The 25,269-nt window shown below is 48.9% G+C and overlaps 2 protein-coding genes across 7 annotated transcripts in view; one reads left to right on the top strand and one right to left on the bottom strand.

Annotated features, from left to right (window-relative positions):
* Positions 1–12,776, bottom strand: part of UNC13B (unc-13 homolog B) — a 232,903-nt gene extending 220,127 nt beyond the window's left edge. Inside the window, exon 1 of the mRNA XM_082613491.1 lies at positions 12,762–12,776. The gene's annotated coding sequence lies outside the window, so the exon portion shown is untranslated. The remainder of the gene's footprint in view (positions 1–12,761) is intronic.
* An 844-nt stretch (positions 12,777–13,620) lies between these two features.
* ATOSB (atos homolog B) lies at positions 13,621–25,198 on the top strand. Of its 6 annotated transcripts, none has more exons than XM_082641640.1 (10): positions 13,621–13,735; positions 20,484–20,577; positions 21,047–21,190; positions 21,441–22,410; positions 22,570–22,628; positions 22,820–22,925; positions 23,051–23,209; positions 23,533–23,601; positions 23,685–23,860; positions 23,978–25,198. In XM_082641640.1, exons 4-10 carry the CDS (start codon positions 21,517–21,519, stop codon positions 24,129–24,131), a joined length of 1,617 nt encoding a protein of 538 aa, XP_082497766.1. In that variant the 5' UTR covers positions 13,621–13,735; positions 20,484–20,577; positions 21,047–21,190; positions 21,441–21,516; the 3' UTR covers positions 24,132–25,198. The 6 variants fall into 6 exon arrangements, with proteins under 6 accessions (XP_082497766.1, XP_082497765.1, XP_082497767.1 ...); XM_082641639.1 differs by having other exon boundaries at positions 13,626–13,735; positions 20,447–20,577; XM_082641642.1 differs by lacking the exon at positions 13,621–13,735 and adding an exon at positions 17,902–18,111.
* Positions 25,199–25,269: the final 71 nt, after the last annotated feature.

Here is a 25,269-nt window from a genome sequence, read left to right as displayed (position 1 = left end):
CTAACATAATATTGTAAATCAACTATACTTCAATTTTTAAAAATGGACTTTAACAAGAAAAAAAAGCTTTTGTAACTTTGTATGGTGATGGATGGTAACTAGACTTATTGTGGTGATCATTTTGCAGTGTATACAAATATCAAATCATTATGTTGTACACCTGAAACTAATATAATGTTATATGTCAACTATACCTCAATAAAGAATGGGCTACTGTGCTTCCCTGGTGGCGCAGTGCTTAAGGATCTGCCTGCCAATGCAGGGGACACGGGTTCGAGCCCTGGCCCGGGAAGATCACACATGCCACGGAGCAACTAAGCCCCTGCACCGCAACTACTGGGCCTGCGCTCTAGAGCCCCGGAGCCACAACTACTGAGCCCACGTGCCACAGCTACTGAAGCCTGCACACCTAGAGCCCACGCACCACAAGGAAGAGTAGCCCCGGCTCACCGCAGCTAGAGAAAGCCCACGTGCAGCAACGAAGACCCAAAGCAGCCAAAGATAAAAATAATAATAATAAATAAATAAAATTTTTCAAAGAATGAGCTATAGTTAATTTTTTTTAATAATAATAAACTTTAAACAAATACCTCACCCTCCTTAAAAAAAAAAAAAAAAGACAGCCTAAAGGAAGCTGTCTGGAGACCTCATTTCTCATCTAGACCTTTTTTCATGGTCTCCATTGTATTTCCAATGTCTGTATATAGTATATAATATATAGTGCCTAGTGTATAGTAATCAGTCCGTAAATGTTTGGGGGTTTTTTTTGTTTGTTTTTTTTTGCGGTACGCGGGCCTCTCACTGCTGTGGCCTCTCCCGCTGCGGAGCACAGGCTCCGGACGCGCAGGCTCAGCGGCCATGGCTCACGGGCCCAGCACGTGGGAACCTCCCGGACCGGGGCACGAACCCGTGTCCCCTGCATCGGCAGGCGGACTCTCAACCACTGCGCCACCAGGGAAGCCCCGTAAATATTTATTGAATGAAGGATGGAGAGAAGATAGTCATTTTAAACTGAGGACTTCTGGCACGATGATGTACATATATGCGAGGAAGTGAAAAAGACCAGAGCAGAAAACAGGAATGCACATAATATCATGTACAGATCCAACACTTCATCCACCCCAAAATTTGGATTTAATGGGTTTGCGGTAGAGCTCAGGCATCCTACCTTTTAAAAGCTCCCCAGATTATTCTAATGTGATGCCAGGGTTGAGCACCATTAGACTAGGTACTTTCTAAGTTCTCATTAGATCAGCTCAAGTTTCCGTGTTTGCAAGCCCTTGGCCCAGTTGGATTCTGCCTGTCAGACCCAGGGAGGGTCTATATTAATGTAATGCCGTCTTTGCCCTCCAAAAACAAGCCTAGTTAGCATATGACTCCTCTCACTGGAATATAGCATTTGGAGAGAGTGACACTCCAAATGATATAAGTAGGAACCTGGAGAAGGCCTATGCAGTGTTTGTCCAAATTCGGAGAAATACCCTGAGAAAGATTTTGAGCAGGGCAGCCGAGCCAAGCTAGTTAACGAAGATGCCTGACCCTAAAAACAATGGGCATTCTCTGGGCTGCTGGAGGTTGAAATATCTAGCTATTTAGCCCAGCTGTCCTAACCTCAAGAGCAAGGGACTAAAAAGGTGTTAAACTTCTGCATTCTGGAACTAAGAATGGAGACAACAAAAAACAAACCTCTTATGGAACCAGGGATTCTCCTAGGGGATGCAGAGGCCATCCAAGAAAGGATGGAAAGTCAACCTCACTTGGAAACAGTATAGAGTAGTGGGAAACAACCTAATAAAATTGTGAAGAGCATGAACTTTGAAACCAATCAGATTCACCTGGTATATTACCTATTGTCATGTAACAAATTACCCAAAAATTTAGTGCTTTAAAACAACATTTATTATCTCACACTTTCTGAACAACAAGGTCCTACTGTATAGCACAGAGAACTATATTCAATAGCCTATGATAAACCCTAATGGAAAAGAATATTTTAAAAAAGAATGTATATGTATGTATAACTGAATCACTTTGCTGTACAACAGTCATTAACACAACACTGTAAATCAATTATAGTTCAATAAAAAAAATTTTTTTAATTTAAAAAAAATTTTTAGTTTTTTTTTTTTTTTTTTTTAGTGCTCTTGATATATATTATACCATGTTGACTTCAAAAAGTCTGTACATACACCATGATCAAGTGGGGTTTATTCCAGGAATGCAAGGGTTCTTCAATATACGCAAATCAATCAACATGATACACCATATTAACAAATTGAAGGAGAAAAACCATATGATCATCTCAATAGATGCAGAGAAAGCTTTTGACAAAATTCAACACCCATTTATGATAAAAACCCTGCAGAAAGTAGGCATAGAGGGAACTTTCCTCAACATAATAAAGGCCATATATGACAAACCCACAGCCAGCATCGTCCTCAATGGTGTAAAACTGAAACCATTTCCACTAAGATCAGGAACAAGAGAAGGTTGCCCACTCTCACCACTCTTTTTCAACATAGTTTTGGAAGTTTTAGCCACAGCAATCAGAGAAGAAAAGGAAATAAAAGGAATCCAAATCGGAAAAGAAGAAGTAAAGCTGTCACTGTTTGCAGATGACATGATACTATATATAGAGAATCCTAAATATGCAACCAGAAAACTACTAGAGCTAATCAATGAATTTGGTAAAGTAGCAGGATACAAAATTAATGCACAGAAATCTCTGGCATTCCTATACACTAATGATGAAAAATCTGAAAGTGAAATCAAGGAAACACTCCCATTTACCATTGCAACAAAAGAATAAAATATCTAGGAATAAACCTACCTAAGGAGACAAAAGACCTGTATGCAGAAAATTATAAGACACTGATGAAAGAAATTAAAGATGATACAAATAGATGGAGAGATGTACCATGTTCTTGGATTGGAAGAATCAACATTGTGAAAATGACTCTACTACCCAAAGCAACCTACAGATTCAATGCAATTCCTATCAAACTACCACTGGCATTTTTCACAGAACTAGAATAAAAAATTTCACAATTTGTATGGAAACACAAAAGACCCCGAATAGCCAAAGCAATCTTGAGAACAAAAAATGGAGCTGGAGGAATCAGGCTCCCTGACTTCACACTATACTACAAAGCTACAGTAATCAAGACAGTATGGTACTGTCACAAAAACAGAAAGATAGATCAATGGAACAGGATAGAAAGCCCAGAGATAAACCCACGCACATATGGTCACCTTATCTTTGATAAAGGAGGCAGGAATGTACAGTGGAGAAAGGACAGACTCTTCAATAAGTGGTGCTGGAAAACTGGACAGGGACATGTAAAAGTATGAGATTAGATCACTCCCTAACACCATACACAAAAATAAGCTCAAAATGGATTAAAGACCTAAATGTAAGGCCAGACACTATCAGACTCTTAGAGGAAAACATGGGCAGAACACTCTATGACATAAATCACAGCAAGATCCTTTTTGACCCACCTCCTAGAGAAATGGAAATAAAAACAAAAATAAACAAATGGGACCTAATGAAACTTGAAAGCTTTTGCACAGCAAAGGAAACCATAAACAAGACCAAAAGACAGCCCTCAGAATGGGAGAAAATATTTGCAAATGAAGCAACTGACAAAGGATTAATCTCCAAAATTTATAAGCAGCTCATTCAGCTCAATAACAAAAAAACAAACAACCCAATCCAAAAATGGGCAGAAGACCTAAATAGACATTTCTCCACAGAAGATATACAGACTGCCAACAAACACATGAAAGGATGCTCAACATCTTTACTCATTAGAGAAATGCAAATCAAAACTACAATGAGATATCATCTCACACCAGTCAGAATGGTCATCATCAAAAAATCTAGAACCAATAAATGCTGGAGAGGGTATGGAAAAAAGGGAACACTCTTGCACTGCTGGTGGGAATGTGAATTGGTACAGCCACTATGGAGAACAGTATGGAGGTTCCTTAAAAAACTACAAATAGAACTACCATATGACCCAGCAATCCCACTACTGGGCATATACCCTGAGAAAGCCATAATTCAAAAAGAGTCATGTACCAAAATGTTCGTAGCAGCCTTATTTACAATAGCCCGGAGATGGAAACAACCTAAGTGTCCATCATCCAATGAATGGATAAAGAAGATGTGGCACATATATACAATGGAATATTACTCAGCCATAAAAAGAAACGAAATTGAGCTATTTGTAATGAGGTGGATGGACCTAGAGTCTGTCATACAGAGTGAAGTAAGTCAGAAAGAGAAAGACAAATACTGTATGCTGACACATATATATGGAATTTAAGAAAAAAAATGTCATGAAGAACATAGGGGTAAGACAGGAATAAAGACACAGACCTACTTGAGAATGGACTTGAGGATATGGGGAGGGGGAAGGGTAAGCTGTGACAAAGCGAAAGAGAGGCATGGACATATATACAGTACCAAAGGTAAGGTAGATAGATAGTGGGAAGCAGCCGCATAGCACAGGGAGATCAGCTCGGTGCTTTGTGACCACCTGGAGGGGTGGGATAAGGAGGGTGGGAGGGAGATGCAAAAGGGAGGGGATATGGGAACATATGTATATGTATAACTGATTAAATTTGTTATAAAGCAGAAAAAAAAATAAAGAAAAAAAAAAAGTCTGTACAAGTGGGCTTCCCTGGTGGCGCAGTGGTTGAGAGTCCGCCTGCCGGTGCGGGGAACACGGGTTCGTGCCCCGGTCCGGGAAGATCCCACCTGCTGCGAAGTGGCTGGGCCCGTGAGCCATGGCCGCTGAGCCTGCGCGTCCGGAGCCTGTGCTCCGCAACGGGAGAGGCCATAACAGTGAGAGGCCCGCGTACCGCAAAAAAAAAAAAAAAAAGTCTGTACAAGCATGTTTCCCATCAGCAACCTGGGAGTGATATACTCATATGTACTCTGTAACACTGAACAGTAACATTTAAAAAATCTTTGTCAATTAAAGAAATTATTTCAATATTATCTCAGTTTCTATGGGTCAGGAATCTGGGTATGGCTTAATTAGATGCTCTGGTTCAAGGTTTCTTACAGACTGCAAGCAAAGTTTCAGCCTGACTGCAAAAGGATCCACTTCCAATCTCACTCATATGATTGTTGGCAGGTCTCAACTTCTCCCGGGCTCTTAAACTGAGAGCCTCAGTTCCTTCTTGGCTATTGGGTGCTCTGAGTTCCTTGTCACGTGGACCTCTCCAACATGGCAGCTTGCTTCCTCAAAGCATGCAAGGTGAGAAGGCAATAAAGTCTACTAACAAGAGGGAAGTCACAATCTTCTGTAACCTAATTACAGAAGTGCCGTCTCCTCATTTTTGCTGTATTCTATTCATCAGAAGCAAGTCACACTCAAGAAAAGAGAATTCCACAGGACATGAATACCACCAGGAGGCAGGATCATTGGGGGGGCCATCTTAGAAATCTGCCTATCACACCTGGGTTTGAGTTACCTTGGTACTTGTTACCTTGGGCAAGCTACGTGACCTCTATTTCCCAGGAAATAATAACAGTATCTACTTCATAAGAGGGTTTTGAGGTTTAAATGAGGAAATGCATTTAAATTACCTGGTACAGGGGCTTCCCTGGTGGCGCAGTGGTTGGGAGTCTGCCTGCCGATGCAGGGGACACGGGTTTGTGCCCTGGTCTGGGAGGATCCCACGTGCCGCAGAGCAGCTGGGCCCGTGAGCCATGGCCACTGAGCCTGTGCATCCGGAGCCTGTGCTCCGCAGCAGGAGAGGCTACAACAGTGAGAGGCCCGTGTACCGCAAAAAAAAAAAATTACCTGGTACATCCTAAATGCCCAATACATGTTCATTACTACTTAGGTTGTGGACATGAGGGGGGAATGCAGCTGGGAGGTGAAAAGACACTAAGCAGAGCAAGAGTCAGTGTCTGAAGGTTGTGATGTAGGCTCTGAGGCACCCCAGTTTCCCAGTTAAAAGTTCAGAGAAAGAAAGCACTAAGGTCCTCTGCTGTCTAGGCACTTGACCAGGACCAGTTATAATCATCAGCAAGGTAAGGATATCTTCAGAAGCAACTCAAACAGGGATAAAAAGCCAGAACCTTCTTGTCCTACTGTCTTCATTAGTTTTTCCAGTACACTACTTGAAAGTTCTTCAGCATTTGAGTGGAATTCATACTTAGATTTAGCTGGCAGGTAGCTGACAGCTAAGACTCTTTGAGATCCAGGAAATGAGGAGGAAGGAGAGAGAGATCAAAGAAAGTAAGTAATAAAGGAAACTCAAAAATCTCAAGACAATAAAGCCAAAATACCCAGGGTTGGCATTGCTGCTGTCTTTTTGGAAACTCTCAGGCAGAAGGAGCAGAACCCTGTTGCAGGGGAACCCTCTACTGACTTTATGACCATCTTTTTTTTTTTTTGCGTTATGTGGGCCTCTCACTGTTGTGGCCTCTCCCGTTGTGGAGCACAGGCTCCGGACGCGCAGGCCCAGCGGCCATGGCTCACGGGCCCAGCCGCTCCGCGGCATGTGGGATCTTCCCGGACCGGGGCACGAACCCGTGTCCCCTGCATCGGCAGGCGGACTCTCAACCACTGCGCCACCAGGGAAGCCCATGACCATCTTTAAGTCATGCTCCAAGGCTATTAAAAGTTTGCCCTGGGCTTCCCTGGTGGCGCAGTGGTTGAGAGTCCGCCTGCCGATGCAGGGGACACGGGTTCGTGCCCCGGTCCGGGAAGATCCCACATGCCGCGGAGCGGCTGGGCCCGTGAGCCATGGCCTCTGAGCCTGCGTGTCCGGAGCCTGTGCTCCACAACGGGAGAAGCCACAGCAGTGAGAGGCCCGCGTACCGCAAAAAAAAAAAAAAAAAAAAAAGTTTGCCCTTCTTGCAAGTTCCATATCTTTTGGGAAATATTTCCCAGTGTCTTCACAGAGAAATTTAATATAAATAACTCAATTCAGGACTTCCCTGGTGGTCCAGTGGTTAAGACTCTGCACTCCCACTGCAGGGGGCACGGGGTTTGATCCCTGGTTGGGGAACTAAGATCCCACATGCCACACAGTGCAGCCAAAAATAAATAAATAATAAATAAATAAGTAACTCATTTCAACAAATATTTATTAAGTACCTTTTAAGTCAGGCATAGAGAGATGATACAAAAGTAACACATCATAGTTCCTATCCTTGAATAGTTTATAAGGTGATAGGAAAGATCTATGAGAGATAATAAGAAGGAACTAAACTAGGGCAGTAAATATGGAACTGAGGGGGAAGGAAAGGGACAATCCCCCTAACACTTCCCTCGTGTTAAGGAGCCAAAAGTGATATAACTTGGCACACAATGCCTATGAATATAGTAGAGAATATCCTCTCTTTTGTAGCCAACAACAACTAGGTGAGAAGGCAAAGGAGAGAGTTTTAAAGTCAGATTGGGGAATTCCTCGGCGGTCCAGTACTTAGGATTCCGTACTTTCACTGCCTTGGGCCCGGTTCAATCCCTGGTCAGGGAACTACGATCCCACAAGCCGCAGGGTGCAACCAAAACATAAATAAATTAAAATAAAGTCAGATTGCCTAGGAAGATGATGATGCTACAGTTAATGTAGTTTTGGGAAGAAAGATGTGTTTCCTTTGGACACGTATATTAAGATTGAGATTGCCTGGGATAACCTTCAAATATACCCATTAGACAGTAATGCATAACTGACCCTAAGAGAGCAGTCCAGGCTAGAGATAGAGATTTCAATCAATAAAGGTATAACTATTTTAATCCCTATTTTGTTGATAAAGAAAATGAGGCAAAGCCAGAATGCAAACCCAGCTGTATCTCTCACCAGAGCTCAAGAAGTTAGCCATAATGCTATATCATCTTTCAAGTACTAGAGGAATTGAGAAGAAGCTATGGAAGGAATCAAGATAGGCTTCACAAGGGAAGTAGCATATGGAGGAGATGAATCTCAAAATATAGATAGCACTGGACATGCAATGATGGAAGAAAGGGCATTCTATACACAGAGAATAAGTGGCACAAACAAATCAGGAAATGAAAACATTCAACCCGTACGGGTATTTAAGAAGAAGCTACAAAGAGCTTGAGAGTTGGCGCTATAATGTTGCCAGGAGACTATAGAATGAGAAGGGAACAAATGTCGGCTTGCAGAGGACACCTGCCAAGAGTAGGGAGACAGGAACGGAATGGTCAGAGAGGGAAAACAGGAAAATAAGTAAACCAATTGTATATACTTCCATTATAAATCTTATCTTATTGAAGAGTAATTGCACATCTGTCTTTTCTTTAGACTCAGCACGCCTCAACAGCAAAGGATGTTTTCTCTATCTTTCTGTAACACATAGCACAACATTTGGCAAAGGTGCCCCCAAAAGATTTGTTGACTAGAATAAATGAATGAATGAATGAGTGAGTGAGACTGTTTTAAGGATTAGTTATTGTCAAAGATAAAGCTGAGGGACTTCCCTGCTGGCGCAGTGGTTAAGAATCCTCCTGCCAATGCAGGGGACACGGGTTCGAGCGCTGGTCCGGGAAGATCCCACATGCTGCGGAGCAACTAAGCCCATGCGCCACAACTACTGAGACTGAGCGCTAGAGCCCGCGAGCCACAACTACTGAGTCTGTGTGCTGCAACTACTGAAGTCCATGAGCCTAGAGCCCATGCTCCGCGACAAGAGAAGCTACCGCAGTGAGAAGCCCACGCACTGCAACGAAGAGTAGCCCCTGCTCGCCGCAACTAGAGAAAGCCCAAGCACAGCAATGAAGACCCAACGCAGCTAAAACTAAATAAATAAATTTATTAAAAAAAAGATAAAGCTGGATACTAGTCAAAGTGGTAAGGACAGATTTCAATCAGTAATATACTATTGCAATGGGGAAAATAGTCTAGAGTGAACTGAACTCAACTTCAATTTGTACAGAGATGACTGGGAGAATGATGGAACAGGGAGGAAGTTGGGGGGTTGGGCTCAGTCGAGACAGAGAAGTGAAAAATTACAAGACCTAGGAAGGAAGGGGATTGGTCCATGCAAAACCCAGCTGGGTTTGCTAACTGGTGCTTATTGAAGTCAGGTTCCTACCCTCCCACAGAGACTGGGAGACAGGGGCCCTGTCTTTAGGTGTTGGCTGGAACAAACAGTACATTTTTTTGGCAGCCTTGAGTTTTCTCAGGATGACTTTAAGAGTCATCCTTAGGGATGCAACCTTGAGCTATTAGAAACTATGTTAGTGTTTTTTCAGCGTTTGTAGGCTGAGGTTGAGGACAAGCCAAGAAGAGGGCTCAGAGGAGCCCAGCTAGAGTATGTATTTCTTCAGCTACTACAATCAAACATTTCTTTGCAGTGGGAGTACCAGGGAACACTAAGGGAATCTTTAATTGTCCAAACCATTTTGGATCCTAAACTGATGTTTCCTGCAGTTTGGAGGCAAACTCCAAAAGAGTATGCTTGCAGCCTGGGCCCTGCAGACTAGTGGCCTCTACTACCAAATCAGGGGAAAGGGGCAGCAGGGCAGGTGTCAGCTGTTCTCAGATCGTTTACAATCTCTCCTGAGGCAAAACCGAGGTCTCCTTAGAGACACACATTTACAGTTCTCCTAATTCATTTGAGAAACAATTCTTTAACAGAAAGATAAAAAGCAAATCAGCATTATCTCAAAACAGAGGTCTTTCAACAATTTGTAAGTATTAAATGTTTTTTTTGTTATGACAATATATGGCCTACCTTCTGGGAAAGGAGGCACACAGATCTTAAAGTAACTTGTTTTAAAACAGTGAATAATGCTCCAATGAGCTGCTAATTTATTTTCCTTACCAAAAAAGAACATATCCCTTCAGGATTAGGGTCAGAGAGACTAAGGTTTTCTTTAAGGGTTTTGTCTTCTATAACAATGAGCCTTTTGATATGCAAATATAAACTCCCAAAAGACATGGGTATGGAAAATTTGTTTGGCTTAATAAAGCATTGTGAATAGAGAGATGTGGGTGGGAATATGAGAGAGGGTCAAAAAAATATCCTGAGATAGATGAAGGACTTTTAAGAATATTTAAGGAACTGGGATGTTCAAATATTCAATTTTAATTGTTTGGGTAGATATCTTTCTACCCCTTACATCACCCCCTAAAGCTTCAGTAAAGCCTGCCATTCACAAATGCCTCCCATGAGAGGTTTTTGGGGAAAAAAGAATTCCATGTCTAGGTTAGAAAAAACAAAAGAAAGATCATCTGTGGGAGGTGAAACACCAGTGAACTACAGATTCAGCAAGGGCCAGGGACTCTAGGCCAAGAATGGTCATGAGAAATCAAGGTCCTCCCCAGTCCTGGAGTTCACAGAAGGCTCCAGGATGGCACTGACTTCCCACTCCATATGGGGTAAAGGGCTAGATGCAATTTTATTTAGTCTCAAAGGAAATGGTGACCCCCAACTACCATCTCAGTTTCAAGTAAAATAGGAAAAGTTTGTTTCATCACCAAGATTATATCTATAAAAGCAGGAAGGCTATTTGAGTAGGCCCTGTGCATAGACAACATTTACACAATCTCTCCTTCTCTAAAGGAACAAGCTGCAAATAGACTATACAAAACATGTCTTTTTTTTTTTTTTTTCCAGTTTTTTTGCTGCATGCGCAGCTTGTGAGATCTTAGTTCCCCGACCAGGGATCGAATCCAGGCCCCCTGCAGTGGAAGTGCAGAGTCCTAACCGCTGGACTGCCAGGGAATTCCCTAAAACATCTGTCTTTTGAGCCAAAGGCTCCCAGGAATTTGATAAAACTAGGGCCTAGCAATGTGGACAAAAGGAGAGGGAATGACTGTCAGGGGTTGAGGGCTAATCCACAGCGCAGAATGCTTCCAAGGACAGAGGGTATGGTAGGAGAAATCCTAAAAGAAAGTCCAAATTCAATTCCCGTCTTTATGAACCTAGACAGATGGGCAAACTCAGGTGTCTGGGGACAGTCATCCCCAGCTGGCAAAAAGAGAACAGGTACCAATTCTGAGAGCCAAAACACACGAAGATTTAGTAATGATGGGGAGGGGGGGAGTAAGTGGCAGGGTGTAGATTGGGAGGGGCAGGTGGTAGGGAAAAGGAACTCAGGACTGACAAAGCCCTGCCCAGTGGTCAAGCCACCATGAGGAGCTCTCTGGCACAAACCAAGACCCGCTCCCACCCCAACACACGTATTCACAAGATCTAGGGCCCCCTTCCTCCTTAATCTGTTGCTCAGACTATACAATATAGATGTGAAGTAGAGCCCCAAGTCTCTATGTACAGCCTTTGTTTTTCTTCCTCCACAAACTCTATACCTTGCCCACATATATCTGCTATGTATGTCAGTAGGTTCCAAATCTGTACCTTTAGTTCAGACTGCTCTCCTCAGCTTCAGACCTAAATGTCTAATAACCTGCTAGATTTCTCTACCTGAATATCACTCTGGTACCTCAAACTCAGCATGTGAAAATTTAAAACCATTGGAATGCCTTAAAATATATATATTCTACTTCTTGACCCAGAAACTCTACTTGGCAAAGTAAAATCTCCTAGAACGTTTTGTTTTAAAAGATCAGTGTGGGGCTTCCCTGGTGGCGCAGTGGTTGAGAGTCCGCCTGCCGATGCAGGGGACACGGGTTCGTGCCCCAGTCCGAGAAGATCCCACATGCCGCGGAGCGGCTGGGCCCGTGAGCCATGGCCACTGAGCCTGCATGTCTGGAGCCTGTGCTCTGCAACGGGAGAGGCCACAACAGTGAGAGGCCCGCGTACCGCAAAAAAATTAAAAAATTTAAAAATAACAAAAAACTGTCAAGGTCATCAAAAACAAGGAAGTCTGAGAAACAGTCACAGCCAAGAGGAGTTTAAGGAGACATGACAACTAACTGTAATGTGCTATCCTGGATGGGATCCTGGAATAGAAAAAGGACCTGAGGTAAAAACTAAGGAAATCTGAATAAAGTATGGACTTTAGTTAATAATAATGTATCAATATTATTGATTAATTGTAGCACACAAACCATACTAATGTAAGATGTTAATAAGAGGGCAAATTGGGTGTGGGGTATATGGAAACTTTCTGTACTATCTTCACAAATTTTTTGTAAATCTAAAATTAAAAGTTTATTTTTAAAAAGTCAAGTAATTTACCCAAATTCATACCCGAAGTTCAGAGACCAAACCAAATGCCTTCAAATTTTGAGCTTTTTCCACTACACAAAACCCTTCCAACTTTACTTTCTTGGATTATAGAGGTATTTATATGACAATCGGAACAAGTTCCATAAGGGAAGAAAAAAATGTTTTTTCTTTTTCTCTTTTTTCATTTTGCCTAGCACACCACTGGTGTTCAGTAAAGCCGCTTAAGTTAACTACTCACAGAAAGAAAGTCACAGAGATCTAAAGAATCTGAGACTTTGAGAGAACTTTAACACGTCCAGTCCATCACACAGCCATCAATACCGCTGGCTCCAGAGAGAAGCCCGCCAGGCCCTGGGCTCAGAGCCACTCAGTTCTGCAAGGGTCCTGTGCTGTCACCTACCGGTAGCTCGTAAAGCGTCGACTTCCCCTGCGGTATCTAGGGAACCCGTGGGGCTGGGGGTAGTTGGAGAGAAGATTCAAGCGCTAATTAAATTACAGAATATATGTAACTGTCACAGAGTTCAATCGACACTTGTACAAAGCAAAGGCTCTTCTTTTCTCCGGAGATTGCAGGCTCCCATAACTTCGTATTAACACTTAGGCTCATAAATTTACAGACTTCTTGCTGACCTACCTCCCCAAGTACAGATCTGACTCGTACTGCCAGTCTCTCAAAATTCAGAATCTCCCGCAAAGCGTAGGCTGCGGAAACTGCTCATCTTCACAGTCTTGAGACACCGCCAATCAGATTCCCGCATTTTCACAGACTCATGGCACTACTTTGCAAAGCCCACAGACCTCCCCCATTAGGGCAAATACGCGCGCTAACGCAGACGGCTTCACTAAGAGGTTCAAGTTTCGCAGGCAGCTCACACCAGCTCGAAAGCCTAAGAGGGCCCCAGTCAGGCTCGGCGCCCGCAGGCTGACGCTTTGGCGCCGGTTCTGGCTCCCCACCTCTGGCCGGATCCGGTCAGACTAGGCCGCCCACTGCGGGCCGAGGTCCCGCCCCTCTAGACCTGTCATCACAGAAGCCGCACGTGGCCGGGTTGGGGCCTCAGGCGACCTGCAACCATCACTTGTCTCATCAGCCATCCATTGGGGCCGCCGCAGCCAATCAGAGCCAGCGGTTCCGGGCTGGAGAGCGAGCTCCGGGTGAGGCAAGCGGGAGAAGGGGCGGAGGTGAGGAGAGGCTCCGAGATGGTAGAGGGCTAGCAGGGCAAGGGAGCCTGGCACGGGTTCTGCCAGCCTGGAATCCGAGGGGGCGGGTCCTAGTAAAAGGCGGAGAGACCAAAAGGGGGCGGGGATCAGGGGTGGGACGAGGGACAAGCAGAAGTTCAATGGGGAGACGCCGAGAGGAGAAGGGGCGGAGCCAGAGAGGGGCGGGACCTGGATTACAGGGGAGGAGCCCCAGGATTAAAGAAACTGGGAGAGGGGAGGAGCCAGGGGAAGGTGGGAGGTGGGACAAGGGGGAAGGTGGGTCCCGTCGTTGCGGGGGCGGGGCTCGGACCAAAGGGGCGAGGTTTGCAGGCCGAGGCTGCAGCTAGGGCTGCTGTGTAACTGCCCTAATCCATTACCTCCTCAGGTGCAACGGGACTCACGGAACTACAGGTGTGTGGCGGAGTGCATGTGGAAGAAGGGACAAGGACGGGGGTGCGCTTGGGCAGACATGAGGAGGTGGGGATCACGTTAGGGAAGGAGAGGATCTAGAGAAATGCTGGGTGAGGGTGGAGTGAAACAGTTGGGGGAGGAGTTGGGGGCTCAGTGTAGGGGCTAGGAGGTGCATTCTCCAGTATCCCTTGCGGGGGAGGGGCGGGAGTGCTTTGTGAGGTGGCAAGTACAATGTGAGGGGGTCAGGTCGCTATCTGAAGTGGAGGGTTCAGACGACACTTGAGGGGGAGGGGATCTGAAGCGCTTTAAGGGAAAGGGGGGGTGTCGTGTGATGGAGACGGGCTGGTGGTCCGGAGTTTGGGAGGGACTGTGTGGAGGAAGAAGGGATGGGGCTATGGGCACTGTGTGAGGGGAAGGGATTGCAGGTCCCATCCGGGGAGGGAAGAACCCCTAGTGCTTTGAGAAGTCTGGGGGCATTGTAGAGACTCCGGGAAGATGTTTGTGTACTGTGTTTCAGGAATGAGGGTGATGGAATTAGGGGGGTGAAGAAGCCAGTCTGTAATGTTCCCGGCCTCGTCAGCTCCTAACTCCACCTTCAGGCCTGAGCACTCTTAGAGAGGATCCAGGCCCCACTTGCCACTAGGGCTTGTGTGACTCTCTCAGTCGGCTTTGGATCTGTCTGGCTGAGACAGGTTTTTTCCCCTTAGCTGGTGTCCCTGGGGACCCTTCCCCTGCTTCGGTTCCTGTTAACCCCCCACTCTAGTTCCTGTTCCTCCTAGAAGCTTGCCTTGGTCCCTGTCTTCCCCCTCCTCCCCCACTTTGCCCTGCCCTTATGCTCTGGGTGTGCTCATTTCCCACTTCCTTCCTCACCCTGGGGCCTGGCCTGGTCCTTGCCTGTCTAGGAGCTGTGCCCTGCCCCAGACTTCGTACTCCGTGGCTAGAGACCTAAGTAACCAGCAGCAAGGCCCAGACCTCACCCTCACTACTGCAGAGGTCTCTCCCAACAGCCCCCCAAGTGAATGGTAGACACCTTTTTACCACTTGACACAAACTGCTTTCCCCACACTTTTCCTTCTCCCGGGTAGGGAACGCTAGGCCCCTCGAAAATTCTGGGCTTCTGTGGGAAGGGGAAAGGTGAGAAGTACTGAAGGTCTATGAGGCATGTTTTGAGAGGTGGGCCACTATTGTCGTCTAAACTTGGGAAGGGATATGAGGTTCCAGTCTCTGCTGGGGGAGGGAGAGGGAATGGCTCCCCACTCTCCTGGCTTGGAAGCTATCAGAACTGAGACTAGGGCCTAGTCCTTGTGGCGGCTCCTCTGGTTCCCTGAGGGGACTTGATGTAGTGCCAGAGTTCTTTTTGCCCCTGGGCAGCCTGGGAGAGTGTGAGAAAGCCCTGTTTTCCACACAGTGGCTGAATGAGTGTGACAATGTTGCTGAAAGGGGCCCCAAGCCAGTCTCCTCTGGCTGAGAGACTGGCTGGGGAGGGAGCGGGTGCTGAAGCCAGACAAAGCCCTGGGGTAGGGTGGGGTGAAGGAGGGCAGGCTGAAACCTTTGAGGAGGAGCTGATTGCTATGGCAACACAGCTTCCCAGACTGTCTCTCGGAGAGGCGGGCTTAGGGCAGACTCACTCCAGCTTCCTCAAGACTGAGGCATTTGTGTGAGTGGGTGGAGCATGAAGAGAAAGGGCATCAGTTTGCTGTGCAGAGGCTGGAGTATATAGACTTTCTGCTTCGGTACAAGCAACAGAGCATTCAGATGCTTGGACCCATCCTCTGAAAATGGATATGAGTGAACAGCAGCCATTAGAATTATAGCAGTATAAGGTCAGAATTGTAGAGGCTCTCAATGTCTATACAAACGCTCATTTTACAGATTTGGAAATTAAGAAAGAGACTGAGATTTTCTCCAGGTCTCACAGTGAAAGAGCAGGTGTTAGGATCCAGGTCTCCTGATTGTTCTTTACTCAGCCCAGGGCTCATTGTTTCTTTCAGCCAGTGTTTATTGAGCACCTATTATGTGCCAGGCACTGATGCTGATTCTGGGAATACCAGCATGAACAAAACGGACAAAGTTGCTGTTCTCATGGAGCTTCCATTCTAATAGGGGGAGAAATAAATGTGTGTGTGGCTGGGAAGGGAGAGAAAGTGGGGAGAGGGTGGGGGAAGGGTAAAGAGGGAGAAGTGTCAGCTGGTGATAACTGTTATGAAAAAAATAAAGCAGGGTAAGAATTTAAGGCAGCTAGGTAAAGCCTCTTGATTGTACCATGCTGCTTGCTTTCCCGGTACACACTGAGGCCTAGAACATCTTTGATCCTTCCCCCTGAACTACTGCCCCCTGACTTTTGCAAATAACTAAGGCCTGGGCCTATGGTAGTGGCAGTTAGATAGAACAAGGTGGGGTCACCAAGGAATTACTCCTTTCCTACAGTGTTCTCTGTCTACCTGTCTTCCCAGTAAGCTTTTACTAAGGCAAGTGGGCTTTTACATTGATACTCTGCAATTTTGTAGGGTGTTGAAAATTTCCTAAATCCCGTTCCTTAGCATTAGGGAACCAGCAAGGAAGTCAGTCCACGGCAACTGGGTTCTTTTTCAGTGTTTTCCCCCTGGTCTGAGGTAAGGAGAAAGGAGGCTAGAGGAACTGTTACTTGGTTGTCCTTCCTAAGTCTAGGGCACAGGGAGGAAGTAGGGGAGGAGAGCTTCATTTTACTGTCCAGTGACAACCTCAGGGCCCTTAGGGCCCACCACTACAAGCAAGGTAGAAACAAGGACCTTGGGGCTTCTGTGGCTTCTGAACTATAAAAGAATGCACTCCTGCTCTTCTGGAGGCACAGCCAGGGAGCCTGCCCTGGCTGATGCTAATTCTCTAGGGTCTCAGTTTGAGTCTTTCCTCTTTTGGCTCTGGTGTTTGCCTCTTGTTTTGTGGAAGACCTGAGTCTTAGACACCTCTTAAGCTCCAAACTGTCTGACTTCACAAGTGCAGAGGGAAAGGTAGGCAGGACTGTTTATTTTCTTAGCTTGCCCATAGATCAGCCCCTCTAAAAAGTCTCTTTTAATGTCTAATCCTTGCAAAGGTTTCCATCCTGGTCATTTAAAGGATAAGAGAATAAGAATTAGGAATGCTGGTTCTGCTGCCGCTTAATTTGGTTGGGTCTGGGCAGGGCTTGGGGCCCAGTGACTCAGGGGGAGGGTGGGGAGTTTCGAGGGAGCTGTGAGTCATGGGGGTGAGCTCTGTCAGAAGAGTTGGGCATATTTCCCCCTACTCTGGGCAGAAGCCTTCCTATCCCACTTCTTCCCCTGGGTGCTCTCCCTCCTTGAACAGGGGCTGATGAATAGAAAGAGTGCAGAAGGGCTGAAGCAGCCTGATCTCAGAATGGAAGTTTAGAGGCACAAATAATGATGTCTAGGTTCCTGAATTAAAAGGTATCCCTATCTCAGGAGCCCTTGGGGCCCCTCTAATGAAGGCAAAAGAACATCAATATAGAGTAAGAAAGGAACAATACTATTTCTCAGTGGAAAAAGATGAGATCCCACTTCAAGAACTTTTCATCTGCCGTGGCACGAAGGAAGCTTCCTGGGATTCAACAGCCCTCTGGTACCTGGACCTCTGGTTTGCAAGGCACGGAGAGATGAACGGGAGTGGGGATATTTGGGATCTGGTGTTGGAAGAGCAAGCTGACTTTGGGGATTGTCGAACTTTGTCTGTGAACGCCCTAGGTCGTCCTACTGACCTGCCTCTGAAGAGGAAGGGAGGGGTGAAAAGTGGGAGGCCTACGTCTTTCCAAGGGTTAAAAGGCAGGGCTGAGAGCTGCTTTGGACTCCTGCAGCTGAGGGGTTAAGGAGATGGGCGGAGCGACCCTATGTAGGCCGCCCCCCCCCCCGTGTGGACCAACGGGCTTGCGTCTCTTGGAGGGGGCGTGCCTCACGCTTGAGGTCGTGGGGAGGCTGGCCTCCTTTAGGCCAATGAGCATGGTCGCTGCCCATGGGGGGCGGAGTTTGAGGGGGCGTGGCTGCCGCGGCTGCAGCGGTTGGGGAGTGGGGGCGCTGGGCGGGGCAGGCTGCCCCATCAGCTGGTAGGAAATGGCCTGTGAGTCAGAGGGGCAACGGAGTCGGCAGTGCGGAGCCCGGGCGCCCACGGGGAGGGACAGTCGCGGGGAGGGGCGAGGCAGCGGCTTAGGGGCTGCGGGCGCCAGGGCCCGCTAGTGTTGCACACGAAGCTGAACAGAGCAGAGCCTAGCAGAGCAGGGCTCAGGCTGAGCCACCCTTTGTCTGGGTTGGGGGCCCGTTGGTGGGGAGGATTGGGCATTCGAGGGGAGGGACCGGGACGGGACGGAAGGGCCTGGAGCAGCGGCGCCGCGGCGGAGCCAGTCTGGGAACGGGGTGAGTTTGTGCTAGGGGGAAATAGCAAATCTCCGAAGCTCCAGTAGGGAATGGGGCCTGTCCCAGGCTGTGGGGAGGAGAGGGGAGAGAAAGGACCTGGGAGGCTAAGCAGGGGGTGAAGGGATCGGTCAGAACAAGGAGTCCTGGAGCCGGGGTGCTGGGGTGAGTCTACTGGGCTCATTTTGGAGGAGGTGCTAAGATTTGCTTCCTCTCCACGGAGGGTGGAGGGCTCTAGGCCAGAGAGAGGCAAGGGGTTGGTGAGAGGGCAGAAGTTAACGCTCCTACCCACAGTAGCGGTCCATGGGAACAGCCCCCGTAGCTAGTGTAGACGTGTGTAGGGACAAAATGTAGAGCAGCTGGCAGCAGTTCCTTCTGAATGGCGTGAAGGTGAAAAGCACATGGAGAGGAATTCTCCTTCCTGCCACCTTCCTTGATCAGGGTAGAAGTGGATATCTTTAATACTGAAGGGGAGAGTGAGCCTGGCAGCTCAACACCCACCTACCCCACCTCCCAGGCCTAGCAGGTGTCTGAGGATACAGACCCCGTGGTATTCTGGGACTTGTTGTTTTTGCTGGCCTTGCTCCCTTGGCATATTGGGAGCTGTAGTCCTTGCCAGCCACAGCCTGGCACAGCTGTTTGACGCCAGCTGCTGCCCACCCCCTGCACAGAGTGAGATTTGGCCTACCCTGCCCCTCCCCTGCCAAGTCCTGCCCCATGAGTCAGCTTGAAGCTATGGTCTAGAGCCAGACTGGCTGGGTGGCAGTAAAGTGAGTCTTAGAGATTTTCATTGACAGGGCAGGAACTGAGAAGGCTCTGGGGTAATGAGCAGATGCCAGCCATGCTGGGGTCAAGTAGGGCATCATGTCATCACCTGGCTTCCCCAGGGCAAGGGCTCAAGAGGTCAACTGGGATGATGGGATGACTTAGGGGTGGGAGTGCTAAGGAAAAGGCCCTTCCTGAATCTGTATAGCATGGGTAGAGGAAAGGAGGGAAGAGATGAGTACAGGTCGTACCCTCTGAAATGCTGCCATTGGCGTTCTGCCCTTTCCAGACGCCCCACCCACCACAGGGAACCAGAATTTTCTTAGGGCTTCCAGTTCTAATGAGAACTTGGTGAAATAGGATAGTGTAGGGTAGTGCAGTGATGGGAACTTGGTGTAGGAGAGTTTTTCAGTCCCTGGATGCAAAGCTCCCCTTTCTTCCTGCGTCCCACCCCCATCTTTAATTTATTTAATTTATTTATTTTTGGCTGCGCTGGGTCTTCATTGCTGCACGTAGGCTTTCTCTAGTTGCGTCGAGCTGGGGCTACTCTTCATTGCGGTGCGCGGGCTTCTCATTGCGGTGGCTTTTCTTGTTGCGGAGAACAGGCTCTAGGCACGCGGGCTTTGGTAGTTGTGGCACGTGGGCTCAGTAGTTGTGGCTCACGGGCTCTAGAGTACAGGCTCAGTAGTTGTGGCGCACGGGCTTAGTTGCTCCGCAGCATGTGGGATCTTCCCGGACCAGGGCATGAACCTGTGTCCCTCGCACTGGTGGGTGGATTCTTAACCACTGCGCCACCAGGGAAGCCCCCCACCCCCATGTTTGTTGTTGCTGATTCTCCCTATACAATTAATCTCCCTGCTTCTCTCATATTCTGGGAGTTTTTCTCTGCACTGTCAGGACTGCTGCCCAGATCTCTGGGACTTGCATTTTACTTTTTTGAGCCCTGCTATGTGCTTACACCTGTGCTTGGAGTTGGGCAGAGGAGTGAAGTACAAACCTATCCTCAAGAACCCTATGGTCAGTCTACAAGATGTCTTACCCACAGGAGCAAGCAAAACTGTCAGTGGGTTACAGGAGATAGTGGTACTGCTATAGGTGAGGTCTCAGAAGAGACAGACATTTATGGTCCAGGGTGGCCGGAGAAGGCTTTATGGAGAGGATGGCATTTGGCCTAGCCAAGGAAGGTTAAGACTCCGATAGGCATAAGGGAACATTCCTTGAATGAGAAAGGGTTTTGTGGATAGCAGACAGCACAGGCTACTGACCAAAGGATAAGCTTGATCCTGGGGGCAGTGTTTTCTCCCATGAAGGAAGATGGCCTTCAACTGGACATCCCCTCACCCAGTATGGACTCCTGAGGGTGGACTAGTCAGTGAAGACCATCTTGTACCCTGACAGAAAAGCAGTGGTTTTGGGTTTTGGGTGTTGGATGTGTTGGGGAGGAGTGGCGAGGTACTCCAGCTCTCTGACTGTCACTGTCTTATCACTAGTTTGCAGGGCCTAGGTAGGAGGAGGGGTAGGCCCTGGAAAGTGCCTTCTAACAGTGCTTCCTCCCCCACCCCGCCCCCTCTAGACTTGTTTTTGGTTAGATTTGTTGCTTCCTGTTAAAGGGACAGACTGTTGGGGCCAATTGGGAGTTTAATGCTGAAGAGCCCACTTTGAGCTGACCTGAAGTTTGTTCTTCTAAGGAGTGCTGATGGGGATGTAAGTTTCTGTAAGACCTCTGCCCTTAGGGTTATGGGGTGGCACTTGTCCCTTTAGAGATAGGTATGTGGGAGGGAGTTGTGCAACTCAGTGGCCTTGACTAGGAGAGTTGAATTCTTGCTTTGGCCACCTCTCAGTTGGCATGGTCTCTTGGATCTTGGGGTATCTCATCCCCGCTCTCATTCAGGGCAGCAGTCCCCCAGCTGGTGGCCCTGATAAGTAGTTATCCTGCCTCAACTTACTTGTCACATCCTTATTACAATGAGCTAAGACCTGCCTCTCTGTGACTCCTTGTATAGCCCAGTTCTGCCCTCTGGGCCCTGGATCCCAAGACTGCCCCTTCTGTTTCTGAAGGGCTCCTCACACTGGAGGAGGATGTCCTGGCATATACTCTATTAGCTGACAGTTGGAGAGCAACCTTACTGCTGGCTCCAGAGATCCTGGCTTATGTCTGTTTTTCTCTCCTCAGGGTCCAGCTGAGCCTAGGAGCTGCACGGAATGGTGGCAGTCACCTCGCCAGTGCAGCAGGCATGGACCAGACTGCAAGCTAGGAGAGCAAGGCATCAGTCAGGAAGAGGGAACACACGGCTAGGCTTAAGGCCTCTTCATCGGGGTGAGAGCCAGGGAGAGGGAGGGGGAGCAGGTACAGTTAGAAACCTGAGCTAATGTGTCACCTTCTCGGAAGTTCTGCGAGTAGCCTTTATATTCCATTAGTCCATCTAAAGGTATTAGATTGGAACACCTTCGCCCCCAGGAACCTCACAAGCTCACCTCTTCAGTCCAGGGGAGGATCTGAAATTCACCTGGGAGGGAGATGATTCACTGATAGTCCTGACCATCTTTTCTTCTCTTCTCTTGCACAGATGTCCCCAGGCCCCCCAGCCCAGGCCCAGCATAAAAGCTCTGGGGGGGGTCCCCCCTGACCCAAGGGGGGGCTTCATGCGCCACGTGCAGGCGGAGCTGTCTCCATCCTCAGAGCCAGAGGCTGGCCCTTCACAGCCTGCAGTCAGGCAGGGGGCCCTCCAGGGTGGCCTGCTCATGGGCTACAGCCCGGCAGGGGGGGCAACATCCCCCGGGGTCTACCAGGTATCCATCTTTTCCCCTCCAGCTGGTGCCTCCGAGCCTCATAGGGCCCTGAAACGGCCAGCCCCACCCACTGAGGGTCCCCGGGAGCTGAAGAGAGGCCCTGGGCTGGGGGCCAGAGAGGGACTACCCCCTGAAGAACCACCTACTCTAGGGCTGTTGGGCCCAGAGGGACTGGGGCTGGGACTAGGCGTGGCCAGCCAGCATTTCTGCCATCATGGCCTCTGTGTTGTGGAACAGGGAGGTAGCTCCACCTCACCTTGGACTTCAGGGGCCCAGAGTTCCCCCTGGCCCCCATCAAATGCTTCCTGCAGTACTTTGCACACCAGAGACTGGGCTTCCCCACATCCTGGGGGACAGGGGTCCCTGGGGGAGTCCCCAGGGCCAGCCCCTCCGGGCCAGCTGCACACACTTGACACTGATTTGCACAGTCTTGCACAAATAGGGGGTAAGAGCCTAGTGGCTGGGGTGGGCAATGGGGGCAGCCCCTGGCCTAGGGAGTCCCCTGGCACTGCCAATGGGCACAGCCCCGAGCACACACCCCCTGGCCCTGGACCTCCAGGCCCCTGCCCCACCAAGCGAAGGCTGCTTCCAGCTGGAGAAGCCCCGGATGCCAGCTCTGAGGATGAGGGGCCAGCCCCTCGGAGGCGCCGGGGAACCCTGGGCCACCCTCTTGCTGCCAACAGTTCTGATGCCAAAGCCACACCCTTCTGGAGCCACCTGCTGCCCGGGCCCAAGGAGCCTGTGCTGGTAAGTCAGGAGGGGAAGTGGTCTGCTCTTAAGTGGACATGTGTGTGGGGAAAGGTGATGGGCTTAGGAGGATGTTCCTATAAGAGCTTGTGATGAGCCTCTGCTCCAAACATACCTGGCCTCCACCCAATCTCTGTCCCTAATCTTTCCTCTCCATAGGACCCAACAGACTGCAGTCCCATGGGGCGGAGGCTGAAAGGTGCCTGTCGCCGGAAGCTGTAAGTGACCAGCTTCTCCCTCTGCCCCTCCCTGAAAATGGGGCAGATGTCTGTAATTCTTTTTCCAACCCCAGGGTGGGGGACCTCAGGGAAGGAGCCCTAGGTAGTAGCAAATGGTGGGGCCCAAGGACAGTAGCAAGCGTAGCAGAATACCTCAAGCCAACCCACGTGTGTGTCCCCTCCCCTACCAGGAGCTCCCTTCGAAGACTCCGGAAGGGGCCAGGCCTGCTGAGTCCCCCCAGTGCCTCCCCTGTTCCTACCCCCGCTGTCAGCCGTACCCTGTTGGGCAACTTTGAGGTAGTTCCCCTTGGGTTCCTTGATTGGTGGATCTTGCGGGAAGGGATGGTGGTGTGTGTGGCTTGGACGGGTAAGGAGAACAGCTAGCATCTGTCTCCCAGTATGTCTTCCCACCCCATCCCCAGGAATCATTGCTGCAAGGACGCTTTGCACCATCTGGCCACATTGAGGGCTTCACAGCAGAGATAGGGGCTAGTGGATCCTACTGCCCTCAGCATGTCACGCTGCCTGTCACTGTCACCTTCTTTGATGTTTCTGAGCAAAATGCCCCGGCTCCCTTCCTGGTATGACCTGACCTCAACCCAAAGTTAGCTCATGAGGGGCATGAGGGGTTGGGGGCAGCGGGTATTCTTTTTTTTTTTTAACTGACAAAGCAAAAGACTTTATTGGGAAGGGCACCCTGGGCGGAGACCAGCAGAGTTAGGGAACCCAGGAGAACTGCTCTGGAAGTATCCTTTAGATATTCTCGCCCAAGAGTCAGAGCCAGGTGGGGAGAACTCTAGTGTAGGGCAGGGGCCAGGTCCCAGAATGAGAGATTGTGGAGATGGATGAGTGTTCAGGGATCTCCCAGACCCTACCTTGACTGATGGCTCCGTGGCCTTCCCAGGGCGTCGTGGACCTGAACCCCCTGGGGAGGAAGGGTTACGGTGTGCCCAAGGTGGGCACCATCCAAGTGGTGAGTTTTCCCTGAGGGAGAGTGGGAGTGGGGACAGGAAGACATCCCCTAGACCTTACCAACCTTGCCCTTCCTGTCCCCAGACCTTATTTAACCCCAACCAGACTGTGGTGAAGATGTTCCTCGTGACCTTTGACTTCTCGGACATGCCTGCTGCCCACATGACCTTCCTGCGTCATCGCCTCTTTTTGGTGCCTGTGGGTGAGGAGGGAAATACTAGCCGCACCCGCCGCCTCCTCTGCTACTTGTTGCACCTCAGGTGAGGACAGGGCCCGGGGTATCCTTTCCACAGCCCAGGCATGTCCTCCATGAATAGCATCTCTCCTTGCTTGTCTACAGTCTGGGGTCTTACTTTGATCACCCTGTCCTCCCCCAGGTTCCGGAGCTCCCGCTCAGGCCGCTTAAGCCTGCATGGAGACATCCGCCTGCTTTTTTCCCGCCGGAGCCTGGAACTGGACACAGGGCTCCCCTATGAACTGCAGGCTGTGACTGAGGCCCCTCACAATCCACGTTATTCACCTTTGCCCTGATTGTCAGTGCCCTGAACCCATGTGGGCCAAGGACCTGCCCATCCTGCTCCATCCTGGACAGAGCAAACACGTGGAGAGGTGCAAGAGAACCTTCAGGCTTGAATTAAAGCCCTCACCACGCTCATGCCCAAATTGATTATTTGGGTGTTTAAAGCTTCTGATCTTACCACACTCTGCCCTACTCTGGGTACTCCACGTGCCTGCCCCCTCCCTTGGATTTCCCAGGCCAGCTGCGGTAGTGGGGAGGAACTGGAGCTATCCTGAGGTTGTCCTAAGTTCCCAGGCAAGTCATGCCAGCGTTGCCTCCCTGTCCTGGGCAGGGGCCACTTATTATTTTATTTATTTTAATTTATAATTTATTCAAATTGGATTGCCTTGGTAACGTCCCAAACCTGATAATTGGCATTGCCCCTCCTCCTTTCCCACTCTTAGATATTGCTCCAACCTCAGGAGTTGAAGAGGCTGATATAGGGGCTGTAGGAGAACTGCTCTCCCTCAGCTGAGAGCAGAGAAGTATCCCGGAAGGACTGAGTCACCAGCCAAAGACTCAGCTTCCCCTGTCCTTCCTTATTCCTTTCACTTCCCCGACCCTCTCACCTCACTCTGAAGGCCAACTTGTGTGTGTGTGTCTGTGTACGTGTATGTGTGTGAGAGACAGAGCATGCGTGCAGGCACACGCACGCGCACACACACACACACACACACAGGTGTCAACCACCCCTCATCTAGGACTTCAGACTCTGGTTGTCCCTCTCCTTCTGCCTTTGTCTCCTTGCTTTGGGGTCCTGACTGAGGAAGGTGTTCAGGGGACAGAGTCAGGGCCAAGGACTGGGGTGCTTCCTCTCACCTGGCCAGACTCTGACCCACCTACCTCAGTTGGGGCGAGGGACACCCCTCAAACTCAGCCATGTAGTTATCAACTACCCCATTCCCCACTCTAGACTCTGACCCAGCCTTAGCCCTGATACCTGGGGCTGGGCTGAGGGGAACAAGCATTTGCTAAAACTTGAAAAAAAAAAAAAAAAAAAAAAACAGGAAAAAATTGTACCTGGTACTTTTTTTTTTTTTTTAAAGAAAGAAAGAATAAATTCTTGTTTGAAACTTGAACTAAGCCTTAGTTTTTCTGTTCGGGAGAGCA

This window comes from Mesoplodon mirus (assembly GCF_964341445.2).
Source record: "Mesoplodon mirus genome assembly, chromosome: 1".
NCBI lineage: Eukaryota > Metazoa > Chordata > Mammalia > Artiodactyla > Ziphiidae > Mesoplodon > Mesoplodon mirus.
This window is presented reverse-complemented; position numbering and strand designations above follow the sequence as displayed.